This window comes from Martes martes, assembly GCF_963455335.1.
Source record: "Martes martes genome assembly, chromosome: 10".
NCBI classification, from domain to species: domain Eukaryota; kingdom Metazoa; phylum Chordata; class Mammalia; order Carnivora; family Mustelidae; genus Martes; species Martes martes.
In genome coordinates, this window is record NC_137898.1 from 63,952,905 (window position 1) to 63,968,458 (window position 15,554).

The 15,554-nt window shown below is 45.6% G+C and overlaps 1 protein-coding gene across 3 annotated transcripts in view; it reads right to left on the reverse strand.

Moving 5' to 3' along the window:
• The window catches only part of TENM4 (teneurin transmembrane protein 4), a gene marked incomplete at its 5' end in the record, with an annotated part of 373,412 nt that overhangs the window by 24,259 nt on the left and 333,599 nt on the right, over nucleotides 1-15,554 (reverse strand). For all 3 annotated transcript variants that reach the window (XM_080816827.1, XM_080816826.1, XM_080816825.1), the window contains one exon: nucleotides 9,440-10,317. In XM_080816827.1, the coding sequence (XP_080672953.1) occupies nucleotides 9,440-10,317 (878 nt within the window). The remainder of the gene's footprint in view (nucleotides 1-9,439; nucleotides 10,318-15,554) is intronic.

Sequence of the window (15,554 nt, forward strand, 5' to 3'; positions counted from 1 at the left end):
AAAAACAGTAATTTCCACTCCTCACATTTTCCATTAGAGGGACTGAATGTCTTAATTAAATGAACATCGAATAGAACAGCCAATTTAAAGAATTTTCTTGCCTCTTATTCGTTCATTTCAGTGCCTTCCAGAGCTTGGGAAACACCACTGGATCTCTCTGCAGCCTGATCCCTACCTGTGATACCCCATCAGAATACTGCTGCAGCTTCCTCTGTGGGGAGGACCTGGGGCTGCCCATCCTGTGGGCCCTGAACACCTGGGCCCCCCGTCCCCTTTGTGGAGTCCTTTCTCTTCCTGCTACAGAGCTGCTGAGAGAAAGAAGGCTGGTGCCACCCAACAAGGTGGGACAGTTCGTGGCACTCTCTGGATTCCAAGTGGCCCCATGATCGGTGACTTCTGGACAATGGCTTAGTTGTGTCTGTTTTGGCTTTACTTGAAGTACTGACAAATTTCTTTCTTTCTAACCAAGAGGAAGGAATGTGTTGATATGGCAAAGTCCTTGGAGCCAGACGTTCTAGGCTTTGACTGTAGGCTCTACCCCCGCCAGCACTGCAACCCTAGAGGATGGGCACTCGGTTCTGTTTTCCCACGAACCATCAACCCCATCACATCACAAATGATATTTCAGGCAGGTCGTATACCATGACCTCTGGGAGCCTCTGTTTTGTTCTCTATAAAATGAAGATTATAGCACCTATCTTAGAAAGATACGGTGAAGTTCAAACAAGATAACCTACTTAAAGTGAAATGCATTTTTTTTTTTTTTTAACCAGGGCCTGCAGGATCCCATGAAACTGCCCTCCCTAGAATGTCAACTCCCTGACTGAAGGCCTTTGGTCACTGATGTATCCCAGAACTCAGAAGAGTGCTTGGCATACAGTAGATGCTCAATAATGTGAATGAAAGTCATCTGAAAGACCTGTTCCTTCCCGCCTCTCTTTCCAATTTCACTTTGAACCTGACCCCTCCATCCTCCTGTGTTCCGCTACATCTGCTTCTATTCCCCAAACATGCCAAGCTCAAGCCGGGCTCGGGGTGCTCACATGTAACTGTTTTTTTGGCTGAGAATGCTCTTGCCTCCAATCCTGGTGTGGCTAGCTGCTTTCATTACTCATATTTCAGTTCAAGTGTCGTCACTTCAGTGAGGCCTTCCCTGAAATAGATAGGTCCTCCCATCTTATTTTATTGTCTTCATTGTATGTATTATCTTATTTACACGTTTATTGGTCTGTTATCTGTCTCTTCCCACTATAATATAAGCTCCATGAGGACAGAGACCTTGTCTGTGTTCTCATGCCTAGAAGAGTACCAGAGTATAAAAGGTACTATGTATTTCTTAGATTAATGAATAAGTAAATGAACAGTAGGTATTATTATTGTTTTTTCCAGATGTGGATAGAGAAAAACTACAAATTTCACCCCTTTCACCTCTCCTCTTCTGTGTGAGGAAGGGAAAGTTCATGAATATCCATATCCTTTTGGGTACTGAGCACCAGGCTCATCACTGTCTTCTGAGGTGGGCAATACTGTTGTCATTTCACAACTGGTGAAGCTGAGACTCAGAAGGGATATGTAACTTGCCTAAGATCACACGGCTAGTTGAGGAATATAGTCTCAAAATCAAGTCTGTCTGACCGTAAAGTCTGTGTGCTTTCATCAGGCTTCCCCTAAGCGTGGTGTTGTTTCAGGGAAAAACCTTTGTGTTCATCACTATGTAAAAGAAAAAATTGTTTGGAAATCTCAAATGGGTCAAGAGAACTGATAGTTTTCTCTTCGAGATGCTTTGCTTTGATACCACGGCAACTGACTTTGTAGTGATGCCAACCCCCATCTGGGAGGTACGATCAAGATGGCCAGATGACTGGCTTTTCATTATTTCTTTCCATGGATTTTTCTTCACTCCATTTTCCTGGAGCATCTTTGGAGAATGGGGAATGAAAACACATAAAACATTCATATAGTTGCTGTGAACTTGGCTCTCAGAAGAGGATCGCTAAAGGGTATCTTCACACACATTGCAAGGCTTTCTTCTTCACACTCAATATTTCACATCTCTAGCCATACTATGTTGCAGCTGGTGAGGAAAATGCCAAATTGCTTCTCTGATACTAACTTTTGCTGATTGGGATTTTTTTTTTAAGTTTGAAAATAAAGATGTGATTTTTGAGTTTCATCTACGATTGTTTCAAATGCCACCATTGTCAACGAGAGGAACTGGATACTATATCCTCTGTGAATAAATAGAGGAGTCACAGCCCATGCATATGAATAGTTACCTTCGCCTTAGATCCCTATAATAGATGGCATTACTACATCATCATCTTCTCAAAAACCATACCAGAGCTGGGAACTTTTTGGGTTTTGCAATGGAAACTTACACCTGATGCCTATTTCCTACAGAATTATGGCCTGCCAAAGAATTCTAGCCTTTGGGATTTCTAAGATCTGGCCCACCCTACCACTGTAGGTTTTATTTCTTGTTGATGTTGTACTTGAAGCAGTGCATCTGGTGGAAAGGATTCAGGGACATCTGTGATCGAATCTTGGCTCTGCCACTCCTGGGTACAATGTCACAGAGCCAGGCAGTGTCTGTGCTGGTTACTCTCTTTCCCCTCAGGCCCATTCTCTGCTTTTCTCTGTGCCCACAGGAGCTGAACCCCACAGACCACAGCACTTGGGCCCCCTTCTGGCTTGGTTTTGGTTGGATTCAGTCAATGGTAGAAAATGGCAAGAGGTGGGAGGTTGGGAGGACAAGTTTTCCTTATTCCCTATCTCCTTTGGTGCTAAATTTCTAATGGTGGCTATATCTGTTCATGATTGCAGTTTCTGTGAGATAGCTTTTTTTCCCCTGGTTATAGCTCCCACCAGGCACTTCAGTAACAATATTCTATTCCTGCACTGCCTTGCCCGTATGCCTCAGGGTTGGTCATGATTGTTCTCTGTTTTTAGTACCTGGGTACGTCACCATTCTTTGTTGGTTCCCTTATCCCTTTCTCTACCTCTACAACATTTCTTTATGGGAAAGATATTTTTCCTAGGTATAGAGTTCTGGGTTGACAGGGCTTTTCATTTTTGTTTTTTCCCTTTCAGCATTTCTGTCTTCCAGCTTGCATGGTTTTTGATGAGAAGTCTACTGTAATTCTTCTCTTTGTTCCTCTAAAATGCCACCCACCCTGCTTTCAAGATTCTCTCTTTTTCTTTTGTATTTTGAATATATGCCTAAGATGTATATGTGTGTGTGTGTGTGTGTGTGTACTCTGCTTGGTGTTTTCTGAACTTTTTGGGTCTGATTTGGTGTCCATCATTACTTGTGGATAATTCTTCACCATTGTTTCTGCAAACAATTTTCAAACAAGAAAATATTTCTTCTGCCTTGTTTTTTTCCTCTTCTCTTAGAATTTGAATTCTAGTTCTTAGAATCTGACTTACGATGGTTTGAGTTATGATTTTTTGACTTCATAATGTTGCAACAGTGATATGAACTCATGAGAAACCATACTTTGAACTTTTTCTTTAAAGAGGAAACTAATTTTGGTCTTTTATTTATTTATTTTTACTTTTTCATACTTTGAATTCTGATCTTTTCCCAGTCTAGTAATATGCGGTATGAATCTCATGATGCTGGGCAGTAGCAGCAAGCCATAGCTCCCAGTCAGCCACCTGAATCTTGAGGGTAAACAACCAGTACACTGACAACCATTCTGTACCCATGCACCCGCTCTCTTTTTCACTTTCAGTACAGTATTTGATAACTTACATGAGATATTCCACACTTTATTACCAAACAGGCTTTGTATTAGACGCTTTTGCCCAACTGTAGGCTAATATAAGTGTTCGAAGCTCATGAAAGTTAGGCTGGGCTAAGGATATTTGGTATGTTAGGTGTATAAGATGCATTTTTGACTTAGAGTACGACCAACTTACAATAAGTTTGTCAGGATGTAATCCCCTTGTAAGTCAAGGAAGATCTGTGCATTCATATTAAGACCAGATGATATTGCCTCCTAGATCTTGGATGCCCGGGTTTTGTATTTTTTTCACTATTTTTTTTTCTCTTTGTATTTCAGTTTGGGTAATTTCTATTGACCCATCTTCTTTCTTTAGCTGTGTCATCTACTGATAAGTCTATCAAAGGCATTCTTCATCTCTGTAACTGGTTTTCATTCTAGATTTCCATTTGATTTTTTCTTATAGTTTCCATTTCTCTGCTAAAATTTTCCATCTGATCTTTCATATTGTTCACCTTTTCCATTAGAGCTTTTGACATAATTACAGTTATTTTAAATCCTCTAAAATATAGTTTCAATATCTGTGTCGTATCTAAGTGTGGTTCTGATGATTCCTTTGTCTCCTTGGAGTGTGCTGCCTTTTATACTCTTTTTGTATGTTCAGTTGAACGTCTTCTGTAGCACACCAGAGAATGAGGTACCAGGTTTTATACGTGGATATGGCCATGAGTTCCCTTCTGCTAGGACGTTAGTGAAGGGGTATGAGTTAACTTATTAGGATTTGGGCTGGCTTTGAAATCTGATGTTTCTCTGGCTAACTTTAGTGCATTGGAGACTTTGAGTTCCTCTAGCAATACCTTGTGTTTAGGGTGCTGAACTGGTTTGTCAGAGGAGTTTTTTTTCCTCGGTGTCAACTCCATCCTAAGCTTTAGGTCCCCTGTTTATGCTGGGCCTCAGGGAAGGTCTCTTTCCAGGCTCTTGTCCCTCTTCTGTCTCTTTTGCAGTAGTATTCTGCTTTCCATTGCTGTGTTTGACTCTTCAGCTAAACAGTGTTGGCATGTGGTGAGCTAGAGAGTTCTCCATGGTTCCGAATTAGCCACAGTCTTATGTATTGGTGTGTCTCAAGAGCATGGCCTCTTCTGTCCTCCTGCCCCCCTTCCTGCTGCAATTCTGGGCCCATTACCTATCACTCTCCCCTCCTAACAGAGGTTAAATTCTTTTTCTCGTCCCTCATTCAGTGGCAGTGGATCTCCACCAGTGCCTAAGGAGGGCAGTGTTAGTTGCCCTTCTCTCCACAGATTAAGGCTTTTTAAAAAAAAAAAAAATTTATTTATTTGACAGACAGAGATCACAAGTAGGCAGAGAGGCAGGCAGAGAGAGAGGGGGAAGCAGGCTCCCCGCTGAGCAGAGAGCCCAATGCGGGGCTCGATCCCAGGACCCTGGGAGAGGCTCTAACCCACTGAGCCACCCAGGCGCCCCTGAGATTAAGGCTTTTGTTCTATATGGGAGATAAGGTGAGTCAGGTCTGGGTGCAGCAGGCAGATACTTGTGCCCCTCCCCCAAGTCTACCACAGTAGATGTTTTCTTAGATCTTTCCCTACTCTTTTCTGAGAGTACCTGGTTGGGCTGTGGAGAGAAGTTATGAAGAGGATGTGGGGTCTCCCACGCAGGTTCTGCAGTCTCTAATGGCTTCATACTCTCTTGCCAGTACACACTTAGCCTTCCTAAATTCGCCAGCCCTCCTAGCTGAATCCTTCTGACCAGCTGCATTGACCCCCAGTAAGCTAGTGCTCACATTTGTCTCTCTCCTTGGATTTGGTTAGGTGGTTGCCCTGTGACCTTAGTGAAGGAGTTTAAGGGAAACTCATGAATCTACCATTTGTCTAGCTTATTCCTACTGTAAGTCTGGGAATGATGCACTTTCTAGTTCTGATATCCTCCAGCAAAATCCTAAAGCCAAGTGTCTTTATTTGAACCATTTGAGTTGAATTCTGTGTCCTGCTGGGTACACTGATAATGCTGGAGCTGGGATTTGATACTCTTCTCACAACAGCGTGTTTTTCCTCCCTTCTTTATTTCCCTTCCCTGCATTTACATTTCACTCATAAAATATTGACTGAGCACGTACTAGGTGGCAAGCCCTGGCTTGAGACAGAGGTAAGTTTGTTAGGGTCTCACAGTATTTAGTGTGAGCAGAACTACGACAGGAGCTGTCACAGGGCACCATGGGAGGCCAGAGCCACTTACCCCTGTGAAACTGAGGGAAGCCAGCTGCTCATGCCCACCCAGCAAGTGAATTTTGGAACCTGCCCCATGTTCACCACGCCATTTTCTTAGCCACCGAATGCCATCTGGCCAGGAGCCCAAGTCTGCAATTAATGATACCACACACTGGAGATGAGGAGTGCATTACAGAGCTCTTTGAGGTTTTCTGCCAGGAGACCTGTGGGCTGAGGGGAGGAAGGACTGTGAACTCTCTAAGTCAAGTTGCTCTGCAGTATGTGATGTTTATGTTAGATGTATTATTTAATCTGTTGAAAGGATCAATAAAGCCAACTTAAAACTTGTTTCAGTAACAGCCCATGTTACAGGCAAGCCTGGGCTTTTTTTTTTTTTTTTTTTAATATTAGAACATGTGGACTGGAATCCATTAAACCCTCTCAAGGAGCTAACAATAGAAAATTCACTAGGGCAATGGTGCTTTGGCAAAATCTGTCAAAATCTGTGTTAAGAAACACCACAATAATGGGGTGCCTGGGTAGCTCAGTTGGGTTGAGCGTCTAACTCTTGATCTCAGCTCAGGTCTTAATCTCAGGGTAATGAGTTCAGGCCTTGTGTTGGGCTCTGTGCTGGGTGTGGAGCCTACTTAAAAACAAAAAAAAAGGAAAAGAAAAAAGAAACACCACAGTAATGATAAGACTGCATCCTTACTTCTAGGGAGCATCACCCTTTCCAAGTGTTTTTTTTTTTTTTTTTAAACCTTCTGTATTTATTTAGTTTGTTGATCCTCATAATGCCCCTGAAATAGGGTAGGGGAAGCTTGATTTCTGTCTGGTTGAAACCTAGGTCTGGAAATCAGCCAGCCAGCCTCTGAGTCACATGGCTAGCTATTTTCAGTGAAAATAGCTGTCTTGTACCTTGGCTTTGTTCAGTCTGAGCTGAACCGTTTTTCCTTGACCCACCCTGCATGCCTTTTTCCAGCCCAGTTTGGATATTCTTGGGGACTTGACCCCTTTCCTAATTCTTACCTTGATTTTTCAGACTCGATGTTTGATTCTGCTCCTCTGGTTTGAGTTCTGATTCTTGCCTTTAATTACAACTCTGGTTTGCTCCTTTGACTAGTTTCCTTCCTGCTGCTCCTGGGTACTACCTTTCACGCCCAAACAATATTTCTGTAATTACTACTATGTCCACTCGTGTTGCTTGAAATGACGAGGATGATGCCAAGGATGATGACGATGCTGATGACAGCAGCAGCTATCAGTTGAGAAGTGCTGATGAGTAAGACATGGTGTTTTCCATAGTTTATCTCATTGATGTTTTTAACCTCAGACTATCCCTATGATACAGATACTGTTTTTATCCCTACCATCCAGAGAAGTCACTGAGAACTTCCGTGAACCCACTCCATGACAGTGAAAGAACACGGACTTGTGTTCCAGCTCTGCGATGCATCACTGTGTAATTTTCGACTGGTTTCCTAATCTCTCTGTGCCTCAGTTCGTTCATCTGTAAAAACTGTGGAGGATAACTTCTCTGGTCTGAGGTTGCCGTATAGATGAAATTGGAAAGATCTTGGCACACAGTAGGATGTCGAGATAGGTAAGTTTCTCATTTAATTTTAGGGCTTTTGTCTTCCATTCTCACAATTCTTTGGAATGCCAAACGTCATTTTCTAAACAGTGATTATACTACCTTTCTCTTCTTCATAAAACAACTATGACTATGTATTTCTTTGAGGAGGACAGGGAGCAGGGAATGGGATCCTTTCTGGTGGAGGTATAGGAAATGGTTTTAGATTTCAGGGTTGGTTGACAGCAACGGCTGCCGTGATCTGTAAGCCTTCAGTTTGGGATTTGAAGGAGTGACCTTGGAAACTAATTGAGTGAGCCGACTTGCTCTGACAAAGAAACCCCTGTATTGGCTAAGTAGCGTATATACGAGATTTCCATTGGGCAATGGAGGAAAATTGAATTATTTAGTGTATTTCCATTTCAATGAGTTAATCAAGATAATTGCTGTTTTCCTGGATCTTTGTCTTTCTTTGTAATTAACAAGGCCCTTGTTTGGAGACAGGAATTTAGCCAGTGAACTTTGCACGAATTACTGTGACATTTTTTTATTTTTTTGGGTGCAAATTGTTTTAAAAATCTATTACAGATCTTTTGCCTTTGGATTCTAGGACTATGAGAAGCAGATGCTTGATCAAGCCTGAGAAAAATTTACAGTTCAAGGATTTAAATTCATTTGGGATTAACAAATTTAGCAGGAGGCAGCAGGGCGGGGCTGATGAAGCCAGAGCTCCAGCAGCAGACAGACTTAGGTTGTGATCCGGGTTCTGCCCTGTTCTCACGATTAACAGGGAGCCTCTCTGAGCTTGTTTCTACTTCTGTAGAAAGGATACTGTCACTCACCTTCCAGAGCTGTTATGAGGACTAAATGCAATAATGTGATTCCTAGCCCATTTCTGGGGCGCAAAAGTCTACTTCCTTCCCCACCTCCTGCATACCTATGGAATGGTAGCACACTCAGTAGTCTCAGTTGTTTGGGGTATGGCTAGGACCGTGACAGAAAACACTAAAAAAAAAAATATGAGCAGCAAAAAGAGAAGGTACAAAGTCCATTCATTACACTAGCTCCTAGAGAAAGAGCTCAGATACCTTCTTTGATTCTGGCTGGGACTGGAATGAGCTGAACTTTTGGTTTTCTGACCACACCCCTCAAGAAGCCCTACCTTGGATGAGGGGAATGGAGGTGAGCTCCTTGTGGGTGCCACGGCTGAAACCCACAGAGCCAGGCATGGGGAGGAAGCAGTAAAATGAAACCCTGCCACACGGGAGCTGATCAAAGAACAGTTTACAACCCTCTTTGGGCAGGAGTGAAGGGTTCCATAGCCTCGTGTCCTCCCTTCTGATGTAATAGGCAATTGCGGTTGTTCCTTATTAATGATCTTGACTCATAAAGAGAAAAGTTTCATTATGTCTCAATTATGGGTTTGAGAAGGGAGGCACGGAAAGCATTTGTTAAGTTCCACCCAAAATGGTTAAAATATTTTGAATATTAAAATATTTTGAAACTTGCAGAGGTGAGTTTGGATTAGGTGGGCATCTACATGGAACTTGTCATCGTTTCTGGAAGTGGTCATCTGGAGCTGCCAGCACTCTGTCGAGTACGTTTCATCTCCATTCCCTCCCTGGGGGATGTTGCGCAGGTTATTTCCATTGTACAGATGTGACAACGGAAGCCTAAAGAGATGCAAACCCAAGTCTCCTAATGCCAAAGCTCATGCCTTTTCCACCACATCATGTTCTTGCCTAGGAGCAATCGTCTGTGACACGAACATGCAGAACACATTGTAGGTAACGGTTTGCATCCCAAATTCTAAGCCAAAATGAAATCTATCCAAAAATTAACACTCCACCAACTTACCTCTAATCGTCCAATACATCTCATGAAACAAAACTGTCAAATGCCCTTGTGGTGATACTTACTCATAAAATGTTGTCCATCCATTTTCATTGCTTTTGGTTGCCAGCAGGCCAGAGTTGCCATGGTATGTCATCATGGCCAGCTCATGTCCTTGTGTGGTCACGCTCTTGAGTGCGCTGTTGGTGCCCATCGTCACCCAGTACACTTGGCCATCCGGGACCACCAGCCAGAGGGGCATCCCAGTAGAGTCCCGACGGACATTCACCATGTTGCCATTGTTGTCTGTGATGAGTGTGACATCGCCATCTCCTGTGTAGGTGAAGTTGTACAGATAATCTCCCGTGGGCAGACTCTGGGTGTACAGATGCTTTCCACTGGTATCAAACAGGTAGAGCTCCTGGTCAATGGGTGAGGACAGCTCATACATATTCTGGGTGTTGAGGAAGGGCTTGTTCTTCCTGATAAACCGAATTCGGATATTCCCCAGGTCAGCCACATAGAGCTCCCCGTCAGCACACACAGCCAAGGAAGACGGCGTATTCAGCTTCGCATCCTTGGCATAGCCGTCATCTCCAGAGAAACAGTCACAGTTGGCATCGTTTTTACAGTCACAGCCACTAGGGGCTCCTGCAACCAGTGAGATCTCTCCGCTGGTGGTGACCTGCCGGATGCGGTTGGTCTTCTTCTCGTCGGTCTCCGCAATGTACAGGACCCCGTTGTGTGAGACAGCCAAAGCGGTGGCTGACTCCAGGGTTGCGTGGATGGCCACCTTGCTCAGCAGGAAGTGGTCGATGCCGGGGACCTGGCAGTGCATGGGTCTCCCAGCGACGATGCGTACTTGGTGGTTTTCAGAGATCTGCAGGACCACGTTGTTGTCAAGGACGTAGAGGGAGTTGTCCATGGGGTTGATGGCTAAGTCTGTGGGCCACTCCAGGCGAACCTGCCAATGGACACAACCGGTACTCAGAGGCCTGGAAGGGTGCCCGCCACAAATCCTCCCCCAGCCTGTATAGCTTGCGAGAATGTTCCCAGTGCCTTCAGACGCTGTCCTGCCTGATCTCATGGTGGCCTGTCATCAACAACAGATGTCAATCCCCTGATCAGAGGGAAACATGCAAGTGCTGTCACTGAGACACCTGATGATCTCCACTAGACTCACAAAACACGAGGAAGGAAATAAAAAGGAAAAAAAATAGGCAAAGAAACAAAAAAAGTAGACAGGAGTAGACTTGGGGGCCAGACAAGCCTAGGTTCAGATCCTAGCCCCCACCCCCTTGTGACCTTGGGCAAGTTACTTTGCCTCTCTGAGGCTCGGATTCACCTCTGTGAAATAGGACTGACCACAGGGTCAAGTGCCCCACAGTCAGGGTATGAATAATGACAGCTAAGGTGACGGAGGTGGGAGGGGAGGCGGATGGAGTCTGGAGGCTGAGGCAGGAATTGCTCAGGTGTCTTAGAGAGACTCTACACAAACTGATGATACGATACCCAGATGAAAGACGGCATCTCAACCCACTGGGTTCATGGATGCACACGTGCCTTGGGGCTGGGGATGTAAAGCCAAACAGCCCCAGCCCCTGACAGCTCCAGACCAGTGATTCTCAAATCTGGCCACACATTCCAATTACCTGTGGTGATTTTAGAGAGCTTTGGCACACATATCCCACCTCTGGTCAGTGAACTCAGATCTCTGAGTGTGGGGGTCAGGCAGCGGCATGATTCTGAAAGCTTTCTGGGTGATCTGAATCACCATGACTTGAATCACCAAGACTGGGAGTGACAATGAAATCGTTTCTCCGCCGGGCGTGACTGATGGACCAGTGGCCCTGACACCACATGGGAGACGGTCAGAAACACAGGATGGCAGGTCTCACCAAACCCACGAATCTGAAACTGAATTTCAACAGAACCCCTGGATGGCTCCTGCGCACACTCAGGTTTGTGACTCCCTGCTCTAGATAACGGTTTCTAGCACCTTCTTGAAGAGATTCAAGAAAGTGGCCCCGGGAATGAGGGGTTTTCCGAGGTCCCGGGGCCCATGCCTGAGCCTCCTCTGCGCCAGTCTGGGAAGCTGGCAGGGACGACGGGGAGCTTTCGGGCACACCGGGGACGCTGCTGGAAGGGTCTGAGGTGAGGAATGCTTTGTTGGTGGACGCGGAGGTTGGATTGTTGAATATAGCACACTGGGAGGTGACTACCCTAAGGGAAGCCACTTGCCAGGTGTGTCCCCAAGGGGTCATCCAGCCACACTGCACATGGGTTGGAAGTGTCGCCTCCATCTGATTTGCGTTCCCTGTCCGTAGGAACTCATCGCCTTATGTTCCTGAGCACCCTACAAACACTCGACATTCTGTCCAATTTCGGACTTGCTTAAATACGCATATTACTTTAGATAAGAGATTTCTCTCTCAGGAATTCACTCTTGTACACCCTTCTCTGCGAGGGTGTACATCACAGCCATCTTTAATAATGGCAAACAACTGCCACCAACTCAAATGCCCAACAACAGAGAACTGGCCAAATAAATGATAGTATTTAGTTTGTCCATAAGGAGGAATACTCTGGGTAGCCATTAAAAGCGCTAAAGTTATGGATGGATATTTAATGACACGGGAAAATGCTTGCTATGTATTAGTTGAAAAGAACAGGTTACAGAATTGTAAGCACAGTGTGATCCCAACTGGGGGAAACATGGCAACCACAAATTAGATAAATTACAGACAGAGGGGAGATTAAAAGCTTGGGGGTTATACATCAAAATGTTAACCACACTCAGGTTTGTGGTAATTTCAACTTTCTTCTCCGTAATTTTTAACTTTTTTACATTTTCTACAGTGTCCATGTGGCGGTTTACTATTATAAAAAGAAACATTAGCAAATTACATACATGTGAGATGTGGCCACCTCCATCGGATCCTTCAGTTCAGGGCCGTCCTCAGGCCCTGCTTCCTGGTCTTTCTGTCTCCTGCCTCCCAGCCTGGGCTCCTTTGCCCCCGCAGATCCCAGTGAGTTGGAGCTAGAGCCGCTGGCCAGAGGCGCTCCTTCACACTTCCTAGTGCTCTCTGGAGCACAGCATCACACAGCCCTTGGCTGCATCAAGAACAGTTTACTTTAAAGTGACAGGGGAATTTTCAATTTCCTAAAACCCATTTCTTGTCAACACTGGCTGCTAAATATTTTATGCCTTCTGGTCCTGTGGCACCTTGGGGACCTGCTTGCCCAGACCTTTCTGCCAGTCATTATGATGAAAAGATGGCTCCCTGATGGGTGGGTGGGTGGGGGGGAGGAGGAGAAGGAAAAGCGGCAACGATGAAGAGCAAACGCTTTCCTGCTCTCTCCCTCCTTCCTGCTGTGTGCACAGAGGCACCTGGGAAAGAAGGAACAGTGCTCTTGGAGTCTGGCCTCGCTCTGTTACGGAGCCCGTGTGAGGGGGAGCAGACCAAGCACACAAGCTTCTCTGATTTCACCTCCTAGGAGTGACCGCCGCGCCAAGACTTAATATTCCCATCACCACCAGGGAGGAATGATTCTTGAGAATTCCTGTGGTCCCTCTGGCTCCCGTGTTCTGCGGTCCTGAGAGGGGATGGAGCTCCCTCTCCCCCGTCCTCCTGAATATTCTGTACCTTCATTAAAGCACTCTGAGATGACTGCCTTGTTGCAGGTATCTGTTCTCAGAAAATGGGTTGCCAAATGGATGAATGAATGAATGAATGAATGACTGGTGAATGGCATGGAGAGCGCCAGGGATCTGAGGCCAGGACACCTCACTTCTTGTCTCAGTCCCACAGTTACTAAAGGTGTGAGTGACTTAAAGACTTTGAACTTTTTTCCTCATCTGTAAATGGAGGTAATAAATATTACATAGAGTAATTGTGAGGATCAAACAAGACACTGTATAAGGAGTTTCTTTGCAAATTATAAAGGGAATGAATATTTACAGCTTGTTATTGGCTGCCAGACACTGTGCTAGGCAAGTTATGTTCATGATTTCATCTCAAAATTCATTTCCACACCCCGATAGAACCTAGCATAGGGCTCTGTATGTATAACTGCATTTTTTTAACCCACCAAGCCTCAGTTTCCTTATCTGTAAAATGGGGTAGACAAACCCCTTGGGATTTATTTTGACAGCTAAGTAAGAAAAGCGAAGTCACACTCATCCTGTATTCCCATTTCTAACAGTGCCTGGCACATGCTAAGTTCTCAAGAAATCATTTTGGATTCTCTGTACAGAGCCATACTCTGTAGCCTGCTGAGCTAGGAGTAAATTCCCTCTTTCGACAGGGTTGCAACATTTTCCGTTCCTTCTCTACTCTATGCCTCCCTTGAGTTTCTCCTCGGTCCTGGTCTTCATCTCCTCCCAGGGGAGCCGAGTTCCTTGGTCTGCTGCTTTGGACTCTTGCCTCTGAGCTGTGTTCCTGGCTCTCTGGCTTATCACCCCGCTCCCGGGGGGCAGTGAAAAACCTGGAGTGTTTGTACAAAAGAACTCTCAGAATGAAAGCCAGTACCCCACCCACATGTGCGTATAAAAATATCAACCCGTGGGGTTCCTGGATGGCTCAGGGGGTTAAGCCTCTGCCTTCGGCTCAGGTCACGATCTCAGGGTTCTGGGATCGAGCCCCACATCGGGCTCTCTGCTGAGCAGGGAGCCTGTTTCCCCCTCTTTCTCTGCCTGCCTCTCTGCCTACTTGTGATCTTGGTCTGTCGAATAAATAAATAAATAAAATCTTTAAAAAAAAAATCAGCCCGTGTCTGGAAAGTCTGGTAAGAATTCCATGCTTCACTTCAGATGAGGGTAGCAAGGACCAGGGGCAAGGGGACTGTGGTCCCAGATTTCTGAAGCTAAGTGTGGGTTTTTCCCACTCCATTATCTGCCTGTTGGCCTCCAAGCCTTGGATCCAGCTGCTTGGCAGCGCCTCTAACTAAAGTTAAACAGCTTTCCAGCATGTGGACTGAACACTGTCAGTGCCCTAGCTGGCGGGTGCAGGGCCCATGTTGAGAATTGAAAATACTCGCATGCACATCCTCAGGCCGTGGCAGCTTCCTGACGGGTAATTCAAGCTTGCTCATGGGCCGGAGAGGGAAATTCTCAAGCCAGCAAGGGGAAGCAGGCCAAATTGGGGAGACAAGTGGCAGACAACAGATTCCATCCGGGAGCATAACAATCACATTAGCTGGTGCAGAGGAAAACCACACCAGGAACGGAAAGGGGTGTGAGGCAGGTGCTGGGATGGCTGGCGACAGCTAGGGAGCCCTGGGGACAGTGCTCCACGATGCATGCCACTAACAGGCAGGCAGGCACGACCAGTCAGGCCCCCCAGCCTCTGCGGCCTGTGGAGCACGGGGAGCAGATCAGCAGTCCGTGGAACAGGGCCTCTGTGCAGGGGGTTTAAAAAGCTAAGTGAGGTTCCTGCTGACACCACTCTGCAATTTAATGTAACTATTGCCTTCCTTTTTCCCTTGGTTTTTCTAATGTTGGCAAGAAGGATGTTCACTGATTCAGCTCCGGCCAGGCCCAGCCAAAGGATCTAGCAGGAAAGGACACTTTCCTTGCCAAGACATTGCGGGACAAACTAAAGACTTGCTGAACAGTCAGTCACTGGGTCTACCCTGGGTTCCCAGCGTTCCCTGCTAAGGTCTAAACTCTCTGGCATGGTATGGGAAAGTCCTTCCCTAACTGGCCCCAAATCATGCTTCCAGTTTCGACTCCTGCTTTCTTATCCCAAGAACCCTAGGCTCAGGCATTCAACCTTCCAATGGTCCTTGACTGTTCCAGGCCCATTCATATCTTCGTGCTTTTGCACATGCTGTTCCCTTTGTGTGAGATGTCTCCGTTCTTCCTTGCCAAGCAGCAACCCCTATTTCACTTTCAAGATCTTGCACAAATTGCACTTCCTTCGTGAAAGTGGGCACTAGAACTACTGTTTATTGACCGCCTTGGAAGAGCCAAGCAATGCTAGAGCCCTTTATGCTCATGTTTTCTCCAAGCCGTCCCGCCAGGCTGAAGTCAATGATTTCCATTTTAAAGATATAAAAAGACAGGTTCAAAGGACTTCAGGAGCGGTGCCTGGGTGGCTCACTGGGTCAAAGGACTTCAGGAACTTGTCTGAAGTTACTCAGCTCATGAGTGGCAAAGGTAGGATTCAATTAGCCAGTCACCAAATACTGGTTATACTC